Below are 25,393 nucleotides of genomic sequence, written 5' to 3'. Positions count from 1 at the left end.
TTTAAACTGTCCAATCAAATGACATGGATGTGGGAGTCCAATTAAATTGTTTTTGGCCATTGTATTTACTTTCCTTTCCATTGAATCCCATAATATGGTAATTATAGGTGAAGTTGTGCATTCGTGTAAGGAGACAACACACTGTTATATGTGAAATTGTACAATGTTGTAGTGAGTAAATGAAGTGCACTAATCATATATTTTCTTGATGATAAAACAAATCAATGCTTATGTTTAATTAACAATGCCACAATGAACGTAAAGGAGATGATTCAATGTGATGCACTTGTATAAACCAAAAAGTAATAAACACATTAGGAATAGAAACTTTATCCTAGAAATGAAAATGAGAAAATTCTCATTGGATGATGATATTATTAGGCTTAGGAAATGGTTAGAAAGGAATTAGCTATACACAAATTTATGGTATTATTACTCATCGGTGATATCGTAGATTGCTTTGGCTTAGGAACAAGTTTCAAACTCCGAGCAAGTTTCTTTTCCCAAGTTCTCCATGCTTTTACATCTTTCCTTCTTCTTTATTTCCTCTCCATATCCCTTGGTCATGGTTGGTTCCTTTCCATCAAACAAGCATTCTCTTTAAAAGAGTTGTCCTGGAATGCCAACCATTAAGGCGATTCATTTCACCTTCTTGAGGCCTTTCACCTTTTGTCCTCAAGCTAATTGTTGATTGCAAGCTTTGAAAAAATTTAATTCCAAAGTTTGAGTTAGAGGTTAATATTATAGATCCATTTCAAATTATGCCTCCCAATTTGCAGGAGTTTGGTCCCCAAAATATTTGACTTGAAGATGCAGCATGCTTTTCTAACACATTTTCTATTTCTAATGGCATGCACAAATTCAATATAGGATTGAAGAAATGTCTTTTACGGAAAATTTTCTTGAGAATTTGTTTCATCTTGGTCTAAAAGTACAAAGACACATTATTTTCCATTGACCTTGGCTCTCCAAAGTTGTCTCTTGGATGTACAAGTCACAAGATACAATTTCCAATGAATCCTCCAACACTCCGGTTCCAAATGTCCAATCAACTTGCAATGCTGGACAAATTGTTATGACTATATGGGCTCCTTAGCATTCTCTTCTTGTTCATATTCCTCATTTTACTAATGGATTGCTTCTTCTAGCAAAAAGCCACATAGTTTCCTATCATGCCGCAAAAGGAACGTAGTTTAGAGTGCCTATAGTTATTAGCCATGTGGCCTTTCTTCTTGCACCAAAAACAAACCAAAGGTGTTTAGCCACACCTCTTTATTTTGTGCTTGTGCTTGCTAGTTTATGTGTTTGATACCCTAAATATTGTTAAAAATTTGGGTAGGGTAGTGGAAACATCCCTTTGCTACGCTTTTTCAAGTTTCTACAAGTGTATTGGTAGATAAAGATGACAACTCATAAGAAAGTGAGCTCAAACTTTCTGGTTATCTAGGGACTCATAATTTATATTACTATTAGAAAATTGAGGTTTTGTTGTTGAGAAAAGAAAAGCCACTATATATGGAGTAAGTAAATTAGTGGACACATTTTACCATTTTTTCTTTGAAATTCTTCCTCAAATCCAATAGGTTTTTTTCTAAAAATTATTTACTTTTATTTTTATTTTTATATAATTTCACCAAATCAGAATGTTTAAATAACATAACATAACATTATAATATCTCTTCATTACTAAGTTCAAGAACGCCTCTTGACACAGTTAAATATATTAATATAATATTACACAATTGTAATGTTATTATTTTTATTTAAGAAATTATATCATGTTAATAGTAAAGAATATGTCTATACATAATATACAAATATTTATTATAAAAAGAAGATTTATAAATTTAATACCTTAAAATGATGTATGTTTATAAGGTAAACATATATATCGATTAAAAAGAGGATTATTATGATCGAAAAAAAGAATTAATTCAATTTCGATTTTTGTTAGAGGAACATAACAGAAATATAGAATAATAAAGAATATTAAGTATTGAAAGTATGTGTTTTTTTTAACATTATTATATCTTGGCAAGTATGGTATAACACATTTAATTTGTTTTTGACTAGGTATTAGTTTGTCTTTGACCAAAACTTTATGACGCTTATCCATAGTTTAACATTAGGAATTTAATTTTTATTATTATTGAAATTTATTTATTTGTAAGGTGATTGGTTGAGGTCTTATTATGGGTTGTTTAGTAACTTCCATTTCTATTAGTTACTAATTTTTTGTTTTTTGTTTTTCCTTTTTATTTAACTTTTCATTTTTTATTTTATTTTCCATGAATTATAATTTTGTCACAATATTTTCAATTTAAGGTTACTTATTATTATATTAAAAACATATTTTAATAAATTTAATTATAGAAAATTATATATATTAATAAAAATAAAACACACACATATAAATATATGTTTTTTAATATAAACAATATTAGTTAATCATATTTCTTAATTTTTGGTGATGACATTCAACAATATAATATTGTATTAGTTGTTTTATTTTTGGGATGAAAGCTTTGTTTTTTGTTATTTTTTGTTTCATTAAGCTATATTTAAGATAAGTGGTAGGTACTAGATACTATGTAGCCCTTGTTTTTTTTTTTTTGGCAGTTTATAAAATAAAAGAGGAGGAAAACTATTTTTTATTTATTTTTTCTCATTAGAACAAATTTTATCAAAAGTTTTATAACGACCTTGTAGAAATTATGGTGTAGATTTGCAATTGCTCATGAAGTTTTAATCAAAATCACAAGACACAAACCTACTCCACTGCTCTGCGGAAGTTAATTCACAATTTAAAACAAAAATTTTAAACATGTAATAATAAATAACACACATGCACACAATATTTTTCTTGGGGATAACAATCTGCTAAAAACCCCAATGCTTGCTTGTATTAATACGATGAATAGAGATGTATTAAAATTGCTTTGCTCAATAGAGCACAACCTGCAAGTGAATAACTTATCTCTCTGGTCACTAAGAAGCTCTAACCCATACTTAGTCAATTTATGCCTCTGCTTGAGCCCCTATTTCCTTGTGCAATTCTTGAGGAAATTAGGCCCCTATTATTTAGGAATTTCCTCCAAAATGATTATGCAATTCCCAAGGTTGATCATCTGATTGCATGCAACAACTGCACACTCAAGACTAGCCTACAACTGATGTTACACTACCTTGGAATCTCCACCACAACTGGGGAACTTGAATTCTCTGCATGTACTAGCTATTTTGAGTTGATAGATCAGTTAACTAGATTATCACTAAGTTTGATTGAAGTCTCATTGGACAATTGGCCTTCCACTAGTTCCTTCAATAGTTGGAACTAGTTTAACTGAAAACAACTTGAGATAACTAACTTTGATTGCTACAAATTAGCAATCACACATGCTTAACTGAACAGTAACTCCTCCAACTTGATTTTACTAAGTAAATTGGGTGACACAAGCCATGTCACAAAAGTTAAATGCATCCAAGTTCTCTGATGAAGTGGAAATTCGATTTTTTGAATTTAATAAAGGAAAAATCAAATTGAGAATTTCTCGCTGCATTTTTCAACACTCCCTCTCAGCAAGAAAGGGATTATCAACCACCCCTATCCTGCACCTATGGAAATCAAACTTCCCTCTTGAAAATGCATTTGTCAAAATGTTAGCATCTTGTTCTTATGTCGGAATGTATTGTAGCAACATTATCTGCCTCTGCACATAGTCCCGTAAATGGTGATACCATATATCTATATGCTTGGATTGATCATAAAATACAGGATTCTCAGAGATCTTAATGTAACTCTGATTATCACAGTAGATCATAGTTGGATCCATCATCTGACCAAACAATCCAACAAGTATCTTTCTCATCTAGATCACCTCACATGTTGCTTGACTTGTAACCATGTATTCTTCTTCTACCGAGCTAAGCGCCACAGATCTTTACTTCCTGTTGTACCAGGAAACAACTACAGACCCAACACTGAAAATTCCACCTGATGTACTCTTTCAGTCTAATGGACTCCCCGCCTAATCTGCATCTATGAAGCCACACTGCTTCACTCCCTCTGTTCGTCTGTACCATAGTCCAAATTGGACAGTGCCTCTGAGGTATCGTAAAACATGCTTAGCTGCCTTCCAAAATAATTTTGTTGGCCTAACCATAGCTTGGCTCAGTTGGTTGACTGCATAACACATATCTATTCATGTGTTCACAAGATACATCAGTGAACTCGCTAGTTGCCGATAAATGGTAGAATCCACTTGCTCACTTGAAGTGGAATCCTCCTTCCTCCAGTTGGTTGCTAGAGGTGTCTCCATGGGTTTGCAACTCTCCATGCAAAACTTCTATAATATCTCATTTGCATACTTGCCTTGAGAGACAAACAATTCCCCATCACCTTGCCATACTTCCAACCCGAGGAAGTAGTACATGAGACCCTTGTCTTTCATTTCAAATTCCCTTGTAAGGTCCTCCTTTCAAGATATGATCAATTGCTCATCACCAGTTAAAATTAAATCATCAATATATAAGACAATAATAAGCAATTTACCTTCTACCAAGATGTGATAGAGGTTTGCATCCGCTTCAATTTTGGTGAAGCCTAAACCAATGAGATATTTATCGATCCTAGTGTACCAAGCACGAGGTGCTTGCTTGAAACCGTATAACGCTCACTTCAATCTGCACACATGACACTCTCGATCAAATGTCTCAAGACCTTTTGTTTGCTCGATGCACACCTCAATAACTCCATTGAGGAATGATGTTTTTACATCCATCTGGTGGATATTCCACTCCATCTTTTCTACCAGTACAATAATTGATTTAATGGATGAGTACCTTGCTACAGGAGCAAAGGTCTCCTCATAGTAAATTCCCTTAACTTGAGAGTATTCCTTTGCTACAAATTTGGCCTTAAACTTCTCTATGCTTCCATCTGCTGCCTGCTTAACCTTGAAGATCCACCTCAAACCCACAACTAATTTATCTGCCAGTCTTGGGACCACTTCCCAAAAATTGTTCCTTATAATGGATTCATATTCCTCCACCATTGCATCAACCCATACATGTTTCTCTATTGATTCCTCGAAAGAGGATGACTCGGTCTCTATAAGCTCAGTCATTAAAGCCATGTATCTAGTTTACCGATCAAGTGGCCTTCTATTCCTGCACAAATTTGGAGGAGCACCCACATTCTCCCTCGCATCCTGCACAAGTTTCTCAACTTCCTTGGTTCTTTTTATACCTTCTCTAGATGGTTATGCTCGAGTGGCTGTCTCCACTCTTTTCTCTTCAATTTGTGGTTTCTCCACAACTTACCGAGGCTCCTCATTTGGAACTAAAAGCTCCTCTTCTGGTGGGATTTGAAGCTCCCTCTCAAGAGAGCATCACATGGCTTTCTCCTCATCAAACGGTAGTTGTGTGGAGTTTTTGCGTAACCCACAAATATGCCCAACTCTGTTGTCGGCTCAAGCTTCTTCCTTGATTCTTTAGAGACATGGTAGTAAACAAAGGCTCTAAAAATCCTGAAGTGCAACACATCTAACTTACTCCCCGAGAAATCCTTCTTTGATGTACTTATGCCCAAAATCTGATGAGGACTCTGATTCTGCAAATAGACTATTGTGTTGCATGCATCGACCCACAAATACAAAGGTAGGCGTTGGTCATGCAACACCGCCCTCGCTGCTCCCACAATGCTACGATTCTTTCTCTCAGCCACCCGATTCTTTTGTGGGTTTTGGGGTGCTGTCAACTCTATCCGAATGCCTTATTTCGCACATAAATTATTGAGTACATTTGACACGTACTCACCTCCATTATCACTCTTGACAGCCTTCACCTTCTTCACAGTTTCTTTCTCAACCAGTGCCTTGAATTTTACGAACTCGGAGAATGTATCATCTTTCTTCTACATGAAGAAGATCCAACACTTCATTGAGAAGTCATTAATTAAAATAGCAAAATATGTGTCTGGCAGTGGAGCCTGTCGATAAAGGTCCACAGACATCAGAGTGGATCCTTTCCAAGACTACATGTGCTTTGCTGTCCCAGTCATGAAATGTGGATTTTGTGTACTTCCCCAAGATACATCCTGCTTCTCAAGTGCTCCTTTGGGGAGGCCAATGGTTATTTACTGCATAATCTTCAATGTGCCATGATGTAAATGGCCAAGTCTTCTGTGGCAAAGTTCAATGACATTACGACCCTACAATTTCTTTGCCTTAGTGCTTAATGCAACACAATCTTCAACATCTAGCTTATACAAGTTATTCACCTGAATGTTGATTTGCTTCACCTGTCCCATGGCTATGTGTCTCAGGAATTCCTTTCCTTTGCTGAAGATAACATGATAGTCACGATCTTCCAAAAATGCAATAGAGATGAGATTTTTCTTTAGGCATGAAATGAACATGACATCCTTGAGCCGAATAGGGGAGCCTTACCCCCTTTGAAAGGTGACTATACTAATCTTAGTCGCGTTATACCTTCCTTCATCCCCCAACACGATGTGCATCTGCAAATATTTCTCCTCCAGGTCACTGAAAAAGTCTCTACACCCTGTCATGTGGAATGAGGCACCTGAGTCCAAGTACCACACACTCCCCATCACTGTGCTAGCCATGCATGCGATAAGGGTAAAGTCAATCTCGAACTGTGAAGCCAAGGCTTCACCTACTTCTCCTCCCGAGGTCTTCTTGCTTGCCTTTTTGTGTGGACACTTTATGGAATAGTGCCCAAATTCATGACAATGGAAGCATTTAATTTTGGAAAAATATTTCTTCTTGCCCCCTTGGTTGGATTTTGGTTTGGTTTGAGATTTCTTCCCTTTTCCCTTCTTTCCCTTTCCAACCATTGCAAAGTTTTCTTCATCCTCACCCTTGGATGAAGTCCCACCTCCGGTATTCCGCCTTATTTCGTCTTGTACCAAATCAGACCATAAGCATTCCCAATTCTATAGTTTCTCCCTCCCTTTCATCGAATCTTGATAGCTATGCCAACTCTTGGGAAGGCCCAGAAGGGCTAGGATTACCAAGTCATATTCTGCAACATTAACACCAACCCCACCAAGTTCTTCACGACATTGTGGGAACCTACTCAGATACTACGGAATAATGTCATTCTTCTGCATCTTGATATTTTGAAGTTTATCCTTGAGTGTCAGATCCATGTGGTCACTACTATTCTTGAACAATTATGTCAGTGCTTTCCACATTGCAAATGAAGTTTCTTTCCCGTGGATATTTGAGACAATGTGATCTTGTACTCCCTCCAATATTATTCTCCTCACCTTAGCTACATATTTTTTTCACTGAGCAAGGTTCTGGGCATCGGAATCCGTTTGTTTTGCAACATCTGTCTTGATGTATTTTAGCAATCCATTGTCATCCAATATTTCCTCCATGTGATCCTTCCGTGCGATGAAATTAGAGTTTCCTTCCAAGGCATTCTCTAGCCTCAGTCCATTGATGACCATCTTCTCAGATCTGAAGAGATCAGGTTGCACTGAACTTCAAATTCAATTCTCCTGAGAAACAACTTTGAAATTCCTACTCTATTGTGAATCCTGCTCTAATACCATGTAGAAATTATGGTGTATATTTGCAACTACTCATGAATTTTTAATCAAAATCACAAGACACAAACCTACTCTACTTCTTTGCAAAAGTTAATTCACAATTTAGAACAAAAATTTCAGACATGCAATAAGAAATAACACACATGCACACAATATTTTTCTTGGGGAAATAAATCTACTAAAAACCCCAATGCCTGCTTGCATTAATATGATGAATATATATGTATTACAATTGCTTTGCTCAACTAAGCACAACCTGCAAGTGAATAACCTATCTTTCTGCTCATTGAGAAGCTCTGATTCAAACTTAGTCAATTTTTGCATCTACTTGAGCCCCTATTTCCTTGTGCAATTCCTGAGGAAACTAGGCCCCTGTTATTTAGGATTTTCCTCCAAAATGATTATGCAATTCCTATGGTTGATCATCTGATTGCATGCAACACCTGTACACTCAAGACTAGTCTACAAATGATGTTACATTGCCTTGAAATCTCCACCATAGCCGGGGAACTCGAATTCTTTGCATGTACTAGCTATTTTGGGCTGATTGATCAATTAACTTGATTATCACTGAGTTTGACTGAAGTCCCACTGCATAACTGACCTTCCACTAGTTGGAACTAGTTTAACTGAAAACAACTTGAGGTAATTGAGTTTGATTGCTACAAATTAGCAATCACACATGCTTAATTGAACTCTAATTCCTTCAACTTGAATTTACTGAGTAAATTGGGTGACACAAGCCATGTCAGACAAGTTAACTGCACCCAAGTTGTTTGTTGATATGGAAATTCAAATTTTTTCAATTTAATCAAGGCAAAATCAAATTGATAATTTCTCGTTGTATTTTTCAACAAACCTTATTTTACCCAATGAATAATATTGTCTCCCACTTATATGTTCTCCCTTACTTTCTTCTATATTAATTTATGTTCTTCCTTGTTATTATATATTATTAATTATCTCTCCGAAACCAATTATAGAAAATATTTAACTTAAATTAAACTATTTGTTTTAAATGTTAAATCTTAATTTCTTAAAAATCATAAATACATTAAAAAAAATTCAATTATAAACACTCATTACATATTATTTTTATCAATAATTTATATTAAATTTAAATATACAATATAATTTTGTTTTTAAATTTAAATATATAATATAATTTATATAATAAACATGTTTTTCGGATTAAATATTATGGATCACAACACCATTCACACCATTAAAAAACAATTGAAGCAACAGACCTATCCACTCCCCTCCATAATTCTTATGTTACACACACAAGTAAGAAACAACAGACCTATCCACTGCACTCCATAATTCTTATGTTACACACACAAGTAAGAAGATATGTTTTTATCAATCTCTTTCATTGCTATAGGCCACTGACACAAAGAAGATGTGAGATGCATTGATGGAATCACAAATCTACATTACAAGGACACAATATTGTGAATGAGCGTTCACCCACTAAGATTCTAAAATCGTACAAAAGATTGTGATTGAGACTTTCACCCACTAAGATTCTAAAATCTTCCTCATGTTATGTCGGTGATGCAACCAAAATATCACATCAAACCGTGGAAAACTTGTGAAGGTGATTAAAGTTATCTCTTTATAGATACATTTTCAAGTATTGCTTTCTAATTTTATAAATTATATATATATATAAAATTATATATATATTAAGTTTGAAAATTTTCCATAGTTTATATATATTTACATTTTTATAATTAAAATTTGTTTTATTTTTAAATTTCGTTTATTGTTTAATTAAATTTTGTTTTTTTTCAACATTTTGTTAATTATTTAATTTTACCAAGATCAATATACAAGGGAAGGAATAAATAAAGTTTTGTTATTAAAATATGTAGAACACAACCATATGATTTTGCTTATGCTTATTTAGGAAGGACAAAACAACATGATTTTGCTTACTTGTTTCAAAGCTTAATGCTTTGTGTTATTATTAGTCCCTGCCATTTGGCAATGGCCAGGGACTATAGGAATCGAAATGTTGTTTTTAGCATTAAATTAAGCTGCTTATCATCCCGAATAAGTAGCTACTATGACGAATAACCAAATTTTTTGAACAACAATCCATTTGATTGTTTTATTTAGCCTCTTCCCGAGGCGGGGAGGCTAAAAACATACAGTTATATCATATTTGCGCTTCACATTTAGAAATTTAAAAATTTAGCTTGCAAGTAATGCTAGCATTAAATCAAAAAATCAAATGTCAATCATAGTATATTTCTTTAGTATACTAAGAGAACAAGCATCTCGCTGTCTCTGCATGTACAGCTGCCACGGCTTCGTCGACAACTGCTATGGCTTCGACAACTGCTATGGCTTTTTCCAAGTGTCCTGATCCATTGAAGTTATGACCTTTAGAAAACTGGATAAATTCATTCTAAAAACCTCGGCGAAGCATGCAATTGCAGGAGTGGGAGCAACGGAGGAGTGGCAGAAATGGAGAGAGCGCTGGTTCCTATACCACGTTTTGGAGAATGAAGTTGTGCGGCTCCTTTCATCTGCACCTGCACCACAGAAGACAAGGTATAAAACTTATCGGTGTCGTTGAATTTTACCAGGTTCATAGAATTAATTTTTCCGCATAGAAAATATGGGATGATGACATTTATTTCTAGGATTATCCTCCCTTCTGTATTCTATTTACAATAATGGCTTCACCCACAACAATAGTTACTCTGTAAGTCTACAGTCTTAGGGTACAGTTCTACTTTTAAGTGCAAACAGCAATCCTCTATTACTTAACCAGATAAATTGTATTTCCTCACATGCCTAATAAGTCCACCTATTAAACTTAAAACAATATTCCTATATTCATGATTTAAAAGGATAACGAATTTCCCATAATCTGATTTTCACTCAATAACTTAATAATCAATTAATAAATTCAACTATTACATTCAACTATTCAGAATATCATATTCTCTATATCTTTTGTAGTGCAAGAAGTTTCTACAATTTATTCCTCTGTAGTATTCTAATGGAAGAGTTCAACTACTAAAGTCTAGATAAGCCAAACTGTAGTGACATAACAGATCGATTATAGTTCATATCTCCAGCCGTAAGTATATTCATCCAAAGCACTAGATTATGACCTTAACATACACAATTCCCATACGAACAAACCGTTATTGCTATGACGACTTCTCTTCTTATTAATCTCAGGCCAACATACGAGGCATTATCGTATCAAAACTCTAGTTTATTGTAATAATGGAATTCTATACTTCCTCACTCTATATTTTTCCTTCTTATATCCAGATACAAACATTACGGTAATAATATTATTCTGACATATGATGCTCATCACGTATTTCCTTAATCACAATTAACTGTATCCCTTCCATGAAATGCATTATCCTAATGAATTTTGCTTTCAACCACATATTATTTTGCACATATTAAAAAAAAAGAATATTAGGAGAAAATTGTACCTTTTGCACCTTTCTCTTCCAATTGGATTTGGAATTGCACCTTCTTGTTTTTCCTCTGTAATCGCTCGTCAATGTTAAGGTGGCCCGCGGTCTGCCTGATCTGGGTTTTGCAAGAAAAGCCTTGCCCCCGGGGTGGCCTCTGCTTGCTAAGTTGAAACATTCTCAACCAGACGTTCCTCCAGTTACATGTATTATCTCAGACGGGGTTGTCTCCTTTCCACAGAAAACTGCGAGGAAGCTCAGAGTTCCGAGAGTATCCTTCTTGACTGCCAGTGCTTGCAGTTTCTGCCCTTTCTGCGTTTTATCTCTGCAACACCAGAAAGAGCATATCTTCCGCTTATCGCAGCTTCTCTTCATGAATTTCAGAGTCCACAGTCGTCTTCTTCTCAACTGTGTGTAGGGCTTCAACATACACTCATCTCTTCTGCCCCATCGAAGCTCTGCCCCATCGAAGCTCAGCAGACTTCACATTGTAGAAGACTGGAAAAATGGTTGACCCCGACTCCATCATGAGCTTGAGCTCATCCAAGCACCAACTCGATTCGGCATGAAAGAAAATAGCGTCAACTTTAAATAGACAACATTCACTAATCTCAACAACTGAAACTGTGCTATCAGAGCAAGAGTCCAGTTAAACAGACTCACTTGGATGTATATCGAGAACATTACCGTCACCTGACTGTTCTTGACTGTTCAGATCATGCACAAAGGACGAACTGGAAGGACTCAATTCAACAGCTGTAAGCGATTCCCTCTGAACTGAGCTATTCGACCGCAATAACACGTAATTGCGGTTACTCTGGCCTAGTGGTAAATGCATGCACTGCTACTGACACGTGAAATGCATGCAAAAGGCAATATTTGTGTGTTGGAGCAGTTGAATCTTGATTTTTAAAGATACGGTGGACGCGCGCTTGCCTCGATGCCCGTAACGCCTTTGTGCTAGAATCTTTGAATTGGGTCTTTAATTCCACAAGTGGCTTTCATCGGTGGAATCAACGAATATCGCTGTGTTTGCCTTGGACTTTGGTATTTAATATGGGGTCTCATTTTCTTATTCACTCCATGTTTTGCAGAAGATTCTGGATTTCTCGAATTTTTTAATAATAAGGGATATGCCTTGTCATTATATGAAATGTGTTTCATTAATAATTAGGATGGTGACTTAGTAGGTTGAATTTAGGTGAGATGTCAAATTTGTTACATGGAAAATGTACTTTATAATAATAAAATATTGTTATTAAGATAGTGTGAAATTTATACTTATTTTCCATTCTTATAAGATTTAAATTCAAAATTTAATAAAAGTTAAATAAAATATACTTACAATTCAAAATTTAATAAAGGCTAAATACAATATAAATAAAATTGAGAAGTGTATGTATATATACATCAATCTATGGAATGATTGCATTTTCTACTTTATATCTTATGTTAAGATAGAGGAGTTCTATAACATTGCTCACAAAAACACATCGGAGCTGCACAATCGACCAGCCAAATTTGTTTTTAAAAAAAAGGATGGACCCCGTGACAAAAATAAAACTGCGTTAACGTAAAGTCAATGGTCGTGTAAAGTCTTCAATGTGTTCTTTGTTCATTCGAGGCAAGTTCTTTTAAATGTCTTTTTTCAAATTGGGTGATTTTCTTTTTTAAAACAAAGGTATTTACCTATTCTTTATTTTTGGAAATGTAATTCAAGGGATTCCTCTTATATGGATATTGGTCCCATGTAAAAGCAGCTCCGTCATGACCGCTCTCATCCCACAATTAATTACAGGTCACGCGGCACTTTGCGTAGGGCTGGCTCCACTTTAAACAATGCACCTGACTTCTACGTTGTTTGGAAACAAAGAAATCTACATGCAAAAGGCTCAGTTACTCCGCGGCCCTACGCAGGTACAACAAAGGCCAGTGTTTGCCTCATTATTCAGATTTCTGAGATTGGATGGCCGGCGGTGTTATGCGCTATCTGATAAATCCCGAATTCACTGATATAGAGTACCTTGCAAATGACACATATCCACAACACGGGACATGACCCACAACAACAGCTCGAATGTTATGATCTCTGCATCGTCTTCTGCTCATCCTAGTCATAGAACTGCAGCGGAAGCATCGCCTGCCTGCTCGAGTTTTTCTTAATCAGCGGACAGTTCAGGTAACCAATGTAACACAGCTCTCCACAATCAACAATGGCAACGATATCAACGGCTTAGCACCGCGTCTCTCTCGTCCTTGCTGGAAAATTTACAGAACAGAACGCTGGCGAATTTGGCAGCAATTTCTTCACCACTAAAATAAATCTAGACAACATTATTCCACAACTCCATGCGATAATCAATGAGATGTTCCATGATTACAAGCAACTACAAACAACTTGCTTTTGTTTTTATTTGTACCTTGGATAGAACTAGATAGACACTGGCAAACCCGTAGATGAATTTTCTCTGCTTTTCTCTGCTGTCCTCCATAGCCTTCTTCATGCAGGGACTTGCTGCCTCGCAGCTTCCCTTGTTTAAATAAAAAATTTGGAGAAACATTACAAACATGATTGTGTGTTTATCACAACAATCTCAAATTTTGCTTATACCAACTCAATGTCTACCTTACTATTTAAGTGTTCATGTATAATAGTTTTGATTTATTTATTATAATATAAGCATGCAATACATTAATTAAGACTCTGCACTATTGCAAACAAAAGGTAATACTTATTTAATAAATTAATAAGTTGGACATAGTGTTGTAGTTAATTAATTCACTGAGCCAATGCTCAAACAATTCAAAATGCTGTTATAGGTAAATTCCACTTCAATAATAAAGAGGAATGGTTGTAAATTGATAGTGTCACACACACGCAACCACCCTAGCTATCCAATAAATTATCAATTAAAGTGTTTAATCAAATGACATGGATGTGGGAGTCAAAACACATTGGTTTTGTGGTCATTGTATTTACTTGCCTTGCCATTGAATCCAATATGTGGGAATTATATGTGAAGTTGTGCATTGTTGTAAGGAGACAACAAAATGTTATGTGAAATTATATAACCGTAGTGAATTAATGAAGTGCACCAATAGTATGTGACTTGAGTGATCAAATAAATCAATGTTGAATTTTAATCAACAATACCAAAATGACCATAGTGGATATGCCTCAATCCCATGCACTCATACAAACCCACAAAAATATTAAACGCACAAGGAGCATAAATGCTATCTTAGAACCCAAATAGGAAATCTAGCATTGAATGGGGACATGATTAGGCTTAGGAAATAGTTACAGAGGGGTGAGCTATATATAGCTTTGGTGTATTATTACTCACTAGCAATATTACAGATTGCTTTGGCTCAAGGAAAACTTTCAAATTTTAAGCAAGTCATTCATGCTTTTGGAACTACCCTTTTTCTTCATTCCCTCTCCATATCCCTTAGTTGTTATAAGTTTATTTCCATCAAGTAAACATTATATTTAATAGAGTTTCCTTGGAATGCTGACCATCAAAGTGAATCATTTAACCTTCTTAAGGCCTTTGGTATTTTGTCGTATTCACACTAATTGCTAATTGCAAACATTGTCAACAAATAATTCCAAAGTTTGGATGAGGGGATGATATTATGTTTCAATTCGAATTAAATATATGAGAGTACACTTGTTATGAAGATAGATATATTTTAGATTTTTTTTTACAACTTGCTTAATTTGTACCTCGTATTGGCATCCAAGGAAGTGAGAAAATTCCACTTGGGGTCCGGGGGGCACATACCCCTCTAAGATTGAACCATCTATTTATTTACATACTCTAGCTAATAAGGTGGGTTAACAGACAAGATAAGGGAGAAGAATAGAGCAATCATGGCTCAACATCTTTGTCCTAAATGCAAGTTTGTCCATTATGCGACCATTACTTCACTCATGTAAACCATTATGAAAGGATTTGGTTTTGGGTTTAATATAGGCTTGCAAACTATAATGGGTAAGGCAAGTTGACTTATTTAAGAGTTAGTTTCTTCTTGGTATGCAATGGTTTCTCTTACTTCCTCTATAGCTACTTGAGTGGTCTCATTTTGTTTTCAAGCAGACTGTCTCTACCAAGGGAAACCTTATACTTGTCCCAAAGAAACTTAATAGAGTGTGGATAACTCCATGAAATATTCTCAACAAATTGTCCAATTCTTAGTCTCCTTGAAATGTGACTACATAAAATCCTAAACAACATGCACAATGCACCCAATCTATTCTGTTAATTAAGGACCTTTGTCCAAGATAACTTCCCTTAGCCAATTTCATTATCAATAGGTCCCATAAGTCATTTCCCAAGGCTTGTCATCTAGTCCAATCAATCTAATATCACATTATGCATCACCATGACATCTCACTAACACAAAAAGTCAATTCACTTTATTAAACCAACACATCAATCAAACAATTTTGTATGGTTAGTTTTATTTAGTTAAAATAATATCTCCCACGTGCTAATTATAGTAAGCATGCAAGTTTTCTAATTTTTTTTTTTCATTTGGGTAGTCTAAATTTTTGATGACTTTGGTCCATGGGTTCAACTAATATCTTTAGGTTTCATATTTATTTATAAAACTAATAAAAATCATGATAATTTGAAGTCACAAGTAGCCCTCATCATAGCAAAGATTGAGACACGTTGGCCTTTGCTTTATGGAAATCCAATAATAGTATGAGATTCATTGAATTTTTTATATAGTATGAACACATTATGGACAACTTACTTTTGTTTTTCTTTGACAATATACCTCATGTATTTGATACCCATCAATTCATAAACACAAAAAACAAACTAAAAACCCTCAAATTAAAAATTAAAAATTAAAAATTTCAAGAAATGGTTTTTACCCACATTGGGTTTCCACCTTATATCTTGGTGTTCATGTGTGTTGCTTATGTGTGATGCTTTATTATGCTTTTACTGCACTGACTAATAAATCTCTGATATACTGGTTTAAGCTCAATACATGATAAATTGTCTAAATAAAAAGTTCTCTGCATATACGCTGGTTGCTTTAAGTATAGTCGCGTGTACATGCTAGTTCACTTCACTGAAGTAGCGTATATAAATCTGTTTGGGAAATAAAATTATAGATCTGATAATACTGATTCACCCCCTCTCAGTATTATTTCCAACATATATGACCTATAATCTTCAATGAAAAACAAATTCCAATCAAATTCTTAATTATCATTTACACCATATGCACTCAATTTGTAGAAAAAATAGAAATAATATACATCAATATCACTATATTTAATGGCTTAACTTCTGCCCACATCAAACCCTCAATTTTCTCACATTTTTCTATATGAAATCAATAATTTCTCATAACTGCAGCATTTCAATAAGGACCTTAGTAGCAAGACTCAAATATGAATTCAAATATAATTTGATGTAGAAAAATATGTAACATAAATTCTAATACAACTCCAATATGGACGTATACATCTAACAGATATGAAGATGTGTATTTTGTTATAAATTTTAGAAAAACTTTTGCCTTAGGAGTGCATAATAAATTAGAAAAAATAATTCATTTCTTGAAATTTTTTTCTATTAATCTATAAATATATCATCATTGAAGCAAATCATAATCAATCAATCTGATCATTCGGAACACTGTCACCAGAATACAGTCACCAGAACACAAAGTAGAACCCAGAACTCTGCAACATCAAATAGAAACAACTAAAACTTTAAACATCATACTTCATAAGGTATACGCTACTTCCATGTGTCAAATCAACGTGTATACACATTTTTACCAAAGGGAACTAACATACATATCTGCAAATTCAAATTTATGATGTATACGCTACTTTGATATGCTGAACCAGCATGTATACGCTCTTTTACTAAAGCGAACTTTCATACAGATTTGTAAATGCTAACTTAAAACATCACAACTATTCCAGACTTCAGTCATACCCAGATCATCACATTTACAGAATAAAACATGTGTCAGTATTCAGATCTAGACTGTTCAAGATCAAACCACATAATTATAATACTCTTAAGCCTTTATGATCCCGGTCCATCAACCTTCATTAGCCTTATAGGTGCATCCTTAGATCAGATCAAGCAAAACCATCAGAAGCTCATTAACCTGCATATATGATCCAACACTTCATAAGATATTCAAATCCTTGCACACCCTTGGCCTAATGATCTTCTCCTCCTTATATAGTTTTAGGCCTTTCTCAATACCATGGACCAAAACTACTTAGGACCAATACCTTGGACCGCATACCTCGGACCAATCAAATACCTTGGACCAAAAACTTTTGGTTTTCCAAGATATGCGCTTTTCCTTCTGTGAAAGTGTGTGTGTACATATACGCTCCTTTTGTTCAGTAAACCGGCGTGTATACGCAGTTTGGACAAGGTGAACCTGCGTATACCTCTCTTTCTTCATTCTTTGGAGTCTGATCTGTAATTCTTAGCTGTTAACCTGCTGCACTGTGATCTTTCATCTGAGTGAGTTGCCATCAAGGACAACACCTGTATCATAATGCCAACAATATTGATAAATTTTAAGAGGCATTGAATTACATAGCAAGCCCTATGCATGAAACCCTCTTCAAACTCCAACATCACACTTCAAGAACTAAACAAGTATCAAACATTATATTTCCTATTAAGAATAAGATTTGAAAATACGACTTATTTTTGTCACCTTTGTGTGTGTGTGTGTGTTGGTGAATAAGCTAGTTTGATCCAAATTGAATGATAATATTATTTTTCATCCATCTTGATTCTTTAAGAGTGGAAAAAATGGAGGAATAAACTCACAATACCATTTTATCAACGAGTCTTAGTTTGGCGAATTAGGATTTGAAATTTTTCGGAAGCAATTTGAGGCATCAAACAACATTTTTTGGTAGTAAAACCTTGCCACCTAATCCACCCCCTAACATTATTATACACACAGATACCTTTCCAACGATGCAAGAATACCCTCAATTGGAGTCTGTATGCAAAAATTATGCCACCCGGGAGTTGACCTTCCATTTTGACCTTCATGATTCGAGAGGATGCCACATCAACCCCCATTATTCATGGAAAAATGGGCTAGCCATGTGATCATGATGAAGACTCTAGAAGAGTTGATATTGTAAATCTAGTTAAAAGTTGACAGATTCAAAATTAACTACAAGTAAGGTATCATGTTGTGTTATAATCGAGCCACTAGGAGGAAAAAGGGTTCCATTCTATTTGAGTACATTTTGTTCCAAATATGAACAAAGTAGTAGAGAGTGGATAGATAGAAACCATAGAGCGTTTGTGCATTGCACTAGCTCATGGGCCACATGTCTTACGTCTTTGTACTTTCATTCATTTCCATTCATAAAAAGAGAGAGCATAGTGACCTCACCTTCTAGCTGGGTTTTCTCCCGAAAGGGTTTCCCAAGTCATATCTTGTCTAATTATGGTTGTGAATGATTATAATTTTGTTTGTTATATATTTTATGCATTTTCAATGTTACATGCATAAAAATAGTAACTTAATAAATCCATAAATCTAAGGAAAAGAATCCTCATAGTATATATTTCATATTTTTAGTATAAATTTATCAAATCTATTGCGATGAACTGTCCATTGGAATATCCAAGGTAGTTTACAAATTATGTTTTCCAACAACATTAATACAAGGGAGAGTGATTTGTTAGAACACAAAAACTTTGCCTCAAAATAAAAACAAAAAGATATATTACATTGTTGCAATGCTACTTGTTTATGCCTAGAGAAGTTTAATGATTATAAATAATAATATAACAAGGCCGCATAGCTAGTGTTCCGTGCCGCTTAGTTTAATCAAATATTTTAATGTCATGATGTGTTGTATGTACTCCAAACAATAATAAAATTGTAAATATGAATATTTGTTTAACCTTTTTTATTCATTTTTTTATAATATAATTAAACATTTTTTTGGTAGATAAAGGTTATCTATATATATATAATTGACATTAAAGCCAAAGCCCTGTGAACTAGCCGAAGAGGGCACGATTTGCTAGAGACAGAGCGACTTGGATCGGCCCTTCTAGTGGGAGAGAAATCTCGAGGATGTCATCCAGTTTCTTCACAAACCTTGCAGCTTTGACTTTCTTCTTCTTAGGCAAGGATGCAAGCAGAGAGCTGAATGCTTCAGAGGCAGAAGGCGGAGGAGGGGAGATGGGTGGCCCCTGAGGAGAACCCAACACCTCCATGGAGGTGGGTGACCTTGGGTAAGGCCCAGCCAAGTCGATCAGTGATAGGCGGTCGCGAGCTTCAGCGCAGTCCAAACTCCTCAACGGAACGCACGCGCTGTTGCTGGGTGGGCAAGATTAGATAATACAAATATTAAACATATAACAACAATAATAAAATACCCATTCTTCTTCCATTACCTCACAAATTAGAAAAAAACTTCAAACATCAAAACAGTTTTTGTTTTAAATTAACTAAAAAAAAAAAAAACCAAATTATAAACTTAAAAAATATAAGAAATAAAAAATAATAAATAAAAAAACATAAATATAATTAAGAATAATAATTATACCAATTTTTTTTTTTTATATTAAAAACAACATAAAAAAAAAATTAAAAAAATAAATAAATTAAAAAACATTAAAAAAAAAACAAAAGATTTAAAACAATAAAAATAAATTAAAACAATTAAAAGAAATCACAATTAAATTTAATATATATAAAATTAATTAAAAAAAAAAATTAAAAATAAAATAAAATGAGACCCGTGCAGTTGCCCACCTGCCCAACGGTCACGAGGCCTGGTCCTGGGCAGGTTGAAAGTTGCCCGCAGCTCCCTGCCCACCCAGGGCTAGGCCCTACGGCCCACTTGGGCGGGGGAAGTCGATTCATGCAGCGCCGAGCCTGCCCAGGGCCAGGTCCCACGACCCCTTGGGCGGGCGGGTAGCTACACTTGCCCAATTCCATTTATTTTATTTTTTTTAAAATTTAATTTTTCAATTTTAATTTCTTTTTGAAATGTTTTTTTTTGGTTGATTTTTTTAATTTATTTTTTAAATGTTTATTTGTATAATTTGAAAAGGAAAAAAATTGTATTAATGTTTTGTTTTGTTTTGTTTGTTTTTTTTTTTTTTTTAAGTTTTTGTTGTTATTATTATTTTTTTTTCAACGTTTTTGTTTTTTTGTTTTGTTTTTTGTTTTTTTTGTTTTTAATTTAACTATGTTATTTTTACTTTAAATCTTATCTGAATAATTTTTTTGGGAAAAAAACATTTAAAATGTCATCATTTTTTAATATAAAATTCATAAAAATTTCTTAATTTTTTCAATATTTTTATTCAATTAAAAAAAAATATTTTATTTAACTTGTCGTCTTTTGCTCCTCACCCTCTTAGCTTCGATGTTGTTGTTTTTTTTTTAATTAAAATTTTTTAAAACATTTTTTTTTTTAGAGTTTTTAAAGATATATACTTTAAAAAAAAATTACTTTTATTTTTTAAATGTTTGTTTGTTTGTTTGTTTGTTTGTTTTTTTTTTTTTTTTTTTTTAATTTATAATTTGTTTTTTTTATTTCTTTATTTTTATTTTATTATTTTTTTTAATGTTCTTTTTATAAGTTTAATTGTTTTAAATGTGCTTTTTTAATTATTTCTTTTATTGTGTTTTTTAAAGTTTATTTTAATGTTTTTTGTTTTGTTTTTATCTTTTCAATATTATTTATTTATTTTTAATGTTTCTTATTTTATTTCCAATCAATTTTTTTTTTCTTAAATTATGTTTATTTGAAATATTTGTTTTTTTGTTTTTGTTTTTGTTTTTTTTTAATATTGTATTTTTTCATGTTTTAATATATATTTTTATTTACTTATTATTATTTTTATTATTTTAATATATTTCATTGGATATATATGTGAAAATAAAAAGTATGTAGAAGTAATAAGTCAGGGAGAGCAATTTTTTTGGTGATGGTGTACTTCCCTTGTGGTCAATAGGTTTGTCAAAGCGACAATTTTTTTTTGCGCAATTTTTAATATGTTTATTAGTTTTGATTTATTAAATTCAAAAGAAATATAATTTTAATATTAATTTTTTTTTTTTTTTTTTTTTTTTTACAGAAACAATTATGGGATTTCATTAAGTATTTGGCAAAATGCCATAATTTCGGTTACAAAAGGTGAAACTGGTTTCTTGGCATCTCTCCAACCAGCGGGACATGGCGCATATGCTTATGAATCACCTCTTTTTACAATTTATCATATGGACTCTTGCTGCTGATTTCCCGAGCTTATGAATGCATACAAACTGATTTAACAAAAGACATAAACTTAGAAAAATTAGGGAATTGGTTCCCAAGAGATTTCATTATCTCTGAGAATAGTTCCAGCACCTAACTGGGTTGCCTTATTTGCCTCTAAGTCTGCTTCTTTGTTGTTGTTTCTCAGGATATGAAAGAATTTCAATTTTAGGAGCTTTGTCATGCCTTTTATTCTTGTAATTGTCCTTGCAAGTAGAAGATCTGCTAGATTTGTGTTGGTCACCATTACATTGATGATGACCTGGGAATCCCCGAAAACAACTGCTTCTATGTGCCCCAGTTCTTTAAGCATTTTGATCCCTTGAAACAGAGCCATGACTTCAGCTTGTATGCTTGAGGAGTGGCCCAGTCCCCATGCAAACCTGTGTATAGATGCTTCTTCTGGATTTATAATGAGTCCTCCTGCTCTAGCCATTCCTGGATTTCCCTTGGCTGCCCCGTCAAAGAAAAGAGAGGGGAGTGTTTGCTTGGACAACCAAGATTGAAATTCTTCTTTGGTTTTCCTTATTTTCCAATCTTTGAGACATATAGGTGGGATTTTCGATTTTTGGAAATTGAGGTTAAGGGCTGCTCCAAACTCAATATCCTGTTGGCTTAGATTTGTGTCATCGCTTTTGTCTCTTAGCCACTCATTTAACTGACCTTTCACTGTATTTGCTACTAGTTTGAAGTTCTGTTCCTTATCTCTGAAAATCCTTCTGTTCCTCTCCAACCAGATTTGCCAGCTGATGAATTTGGGTAGAGCATTCCATGCTGCTTTGACAATCTTGTTTTTTGGGCTTGGGCCTGGATACCTGGCCAGCCACCCAGCAAACAAGTCCGGGACAGAGTGGGGAAAGACGGGCATAAATTTCGATGATCCAAGGAGCTCGTGCCAGATTAGACCTGTGTAATTGCACGCCAGCGAGAGGTGAAGAGCAGATTCCGGACTTTCCTTGCATAGTGTGCATCTTGATGGCCCTAGAAAGCCCCTTTTCTGAAGTCTATCATCTGTTAGGATTTTTTGATGGCATAGCAGCCAGCAGAAATGGTCAATTTTTGGAATGGTAGGGAAATTCCAAATACCAGTCCAGGGCGCCAGATTAGGAGGCACGTGAGGTCTCTCCATGAATTTGGCGTAGCCCTGAGCCACCGTGTAACCAATCTGCTTCGGTCCCCAGCCTCTCGTGTCTTTTCTTCTTGCGTGCAACGGAGCCACCCCATGCAGCATCTTCAACAGCGTGTCATATTCTGACTGCAACGTAGATGGAACGTTGATCTATTTCTAGCCAGACCAGCTGTCTCCACACCAATTCGATATGTCCCAGAGCGTTTTTATATTGGCTTCATCCATCCATACCTTCAACTCGTTCCTAAGATTCGAGTTCACCAGCGGAGGCCTGTTCATTATGCTATCATCCCATAACCTGATGTGTTTGCCATTTCCTGGTATCCAGTAGGCGTTGTCTCTTATTAGCGGGCCAATTTTAATAATTAGAGTGTTGAGTGAGGTTCTGTTATGGTCTTTGGGCTGCTCCAGGCACCGAAGTCTCTGTCCTTTGAAATATTTCCTCCACAGCGCCAGTTGAACCCATCCTGGCTTTGGAGCTATGATCTTCCAAATCAGTTTGGCTCCCATTGCTAGATTCTGCGTACTTAGATTTTTATAGTTTAATCCTCCCTCCTGCAGCGGTTTAGAGACTATTTCCCAATTAACCAGAGAAATTCTCTTCTCATTTTGTTTGCCTCCTTTCCAGAGAAAATTCCTGATTAGCTCCTCCATCCTCTTAATGATTCCCACTGGCGCCAAAAGAACAGAGAATTGAAATAGCGGCAGGTTGCTAAGCACGGATTTGATGAGAACTGCTTTTCCGACAATGTTGAGCCAGGAGGATCCCCAGGCTTGCATTTTTGCTTTGAATTTTTCTATCTGGGGATGCCAGTCCTTGTTCATAGCCCTCTTATGGAAGATGGGCAGCCCAAGATATTTAAAGGAGGTCCAGGATGCTGAAGCTGCAAAGCCTAGACATCTGGCTATGGAACTTGCAGCAGTAGCTGAGATATTCCAGCAGTAAACATGACACTTACCCCTGTTTAGTTCACTGCCCGATGCTTGACAGTAGTCTTCCAACACTTCTTTGAATTTGCTTGCAGAGAGTTGAGTTGCAGCCCCTAATAACAAGGTATCATCTGCGAAGAGGGCGTGGTTGATGCTCTTAACCCCTCTTGCTATGCATAGGGCAACTATATCTTGATCTTGTTGCTTCTTGTTTAAGTAGAAACTGAGGAAAGAGGCTTGTAGCACAAAGAGGAGGGGTGAGAGGGGGCACCCCTGCCTCAGCCCTCTAGAAGCTTTGAAGAAGTCAACAGCCCTGCCATTCACTAAAGGTGCAATCCAGGGTTCCAAAATACAAGCTCTGATCCACTTGATAAAAGTTTGTCCAAAGCCAAGTTTGTGCAAAACAGCAAACAAAAATCTATGTCTTACACGATCAAATGCATTAGCTAGGTCGAGTTTAATGACCATACCTTTTTCTTTTCGACGAAGACTGGAATGAATCGCCTCTTGGACCAGGATGAAATTATCTACTAGCTTCCTGCCATGTATAAATCCACCTTGATTCTCCGGGATAATTTTGGGGAGGATTTTCTTCAATCTGTTTGCTATTACCTTGGTAATCACTTTATATCCAATGTTGCATAAGGATATAGGACGGAATCTATTAAATGAGTTTGCCCCTTTTTCTTTAGGTATGAGGGCGAGGAATGCTGAATTTGTGCAGCCTCCAATTTTTTGACACTCTTGGGACTTCTGGATCATTTTGAAAAGCTCCTTCTCAACTATCTGCCAACATGTCTGAAGAAATCTGGGCGTGAAACCATCCGGACCCGGGGCTTTGTCGGGTTCCATTGCAAAGAGGGCTTCCCTAACTTCGTTTTTGGTGATTTTGCCTTCAAGAGCCTGGTTCATTTTAGATGTGATGAGGTTGGGAACAACATCTAGCAGTTTTTCGTTTTGGCTAGTCTCCACGCCTTCACTATACATCTTCTCAAAGTGATCTGAAGCTGCCCTCTTAATGCTGGCAAAATCTTTTAAAGTGCAGTTGTCTTTTTTGATTTTAGATATAGAATTGCGACATTTCCTGGCTTGAGCCTGCTTGTGGAAAAAAGAAGAATTTCGGTCCCCAGCTTTGAGCCATAGACTCCTTGACTTGAGCCTCCAGAATTCTTCTTCTGCCAGACAAGCCTTATGGAACTTTTGTTGTAGCTGAGATTCCTTGTCCAGCTCTTCTTTGGTGATTTCGGCAGCTTCTAGGTGGAGGTGCTGTTTTTCCAGTTCACTTTGAATTTTTTTCCTGTCCATAGTGGGATTGGGCAAGGTCTTAACCCAGCCTTTCAGCATCGCTTTAACCCTTCGAAGTTTTTCCTCCCAAACAAAGAAAGGAGAACCCTCGACTGGCTCTTTCCAGCAATCTCTGACCTTTTGCATGAAGTCTGTCTCTTTAGTCCATGGAGAGCTAAATCTGAAAGGGATAGGCCCTAGATCCTTAGAAGTCAACAACTCTAGACTAATGGGCTTGTGATCTGAAACACTACTATGGAGAATACGCATTCTAGTCTCTAACCCAAGAAGCAGGAAAGAACTTTGAACAAAAAATCTATCAAGTCTTGCCGCTATGTGACCCAGTCCAACTCTCTTATTTGACCATGTGAATGTGCCTGTGACCGGCTTTATATCTAGCAGATCCCTGTCTTGCATGAGGTCTTCTGCCCATTCTCTTGCCGAATCTCTGATTATGCTCCCTCCTCTTTTTTCTGTTGAGAGGAGGGTGAGATTTAGATCTCCGGCTATGATTATGTTTTCCAGATTTTCTAGATCTGCCAGACTTTTGATGGAGTCCCAGCAGTTTTTTTCTCCCCTGCATTGTTAGGAGCATACACATTGAATAGACAAATAATCTCCTTTGATTCTAAATGCTGCATTTTTTAAAAAATCCAATGGGTATTCAAGGACTCAGAGATTAATGAGAACTTATTTGTGTT

General features: G+C 35.3%; 1 protein-coding gene across 1 annotated transcript in view; it reads right to left on the bottom strand.

The window, feature by feature from the left end:
- Nucleotides 1-21,389: 21,389 nt before the first annotated feature.
- Nucleotides 21,390-25,393, bottom strand: part of LOC149226375 (uncharacterized) — a 39,914-nt gene continuing 35,910 nt past the window's right edge. The window contains exons 2-4 of the mRNA XM_089380186.1: nt 24,021-25,269; nt 22,710-23,612; nt 21,390-22,604 (exon numbers count right to left, since the gene is read on the bottom strand). Of these exons, the coding sequence (XP_089236312.1) occupies nt 21,390-22,604; nt 22,710-23,612; nt 24,021-25,269 (3,367 nt within the window). The remainder of the gene's footprint in view (nt 22,605-22,709; nt 23,613-24,020; nt 25,270-25,393) is intronic.

Source organism: Pinus tabuliformis, chromosome J (genome assembly GCF_031772625.1).
Source record: "Pinus tabuliformis cultivar Carrire ecotype Pingquan chromosome J, CPIR1, whole genome shotgun sequence".
Classification (NCBI taxonomy): Eukaryota; Viridiplantae; Streptophyta; class Pinopsida; order Pinales; family Pinaceae; genus Pinus; species Pinus tabuliformis.
This window is presented reverse-complemented; position numbering and strand designations above follow the sequence as displayed.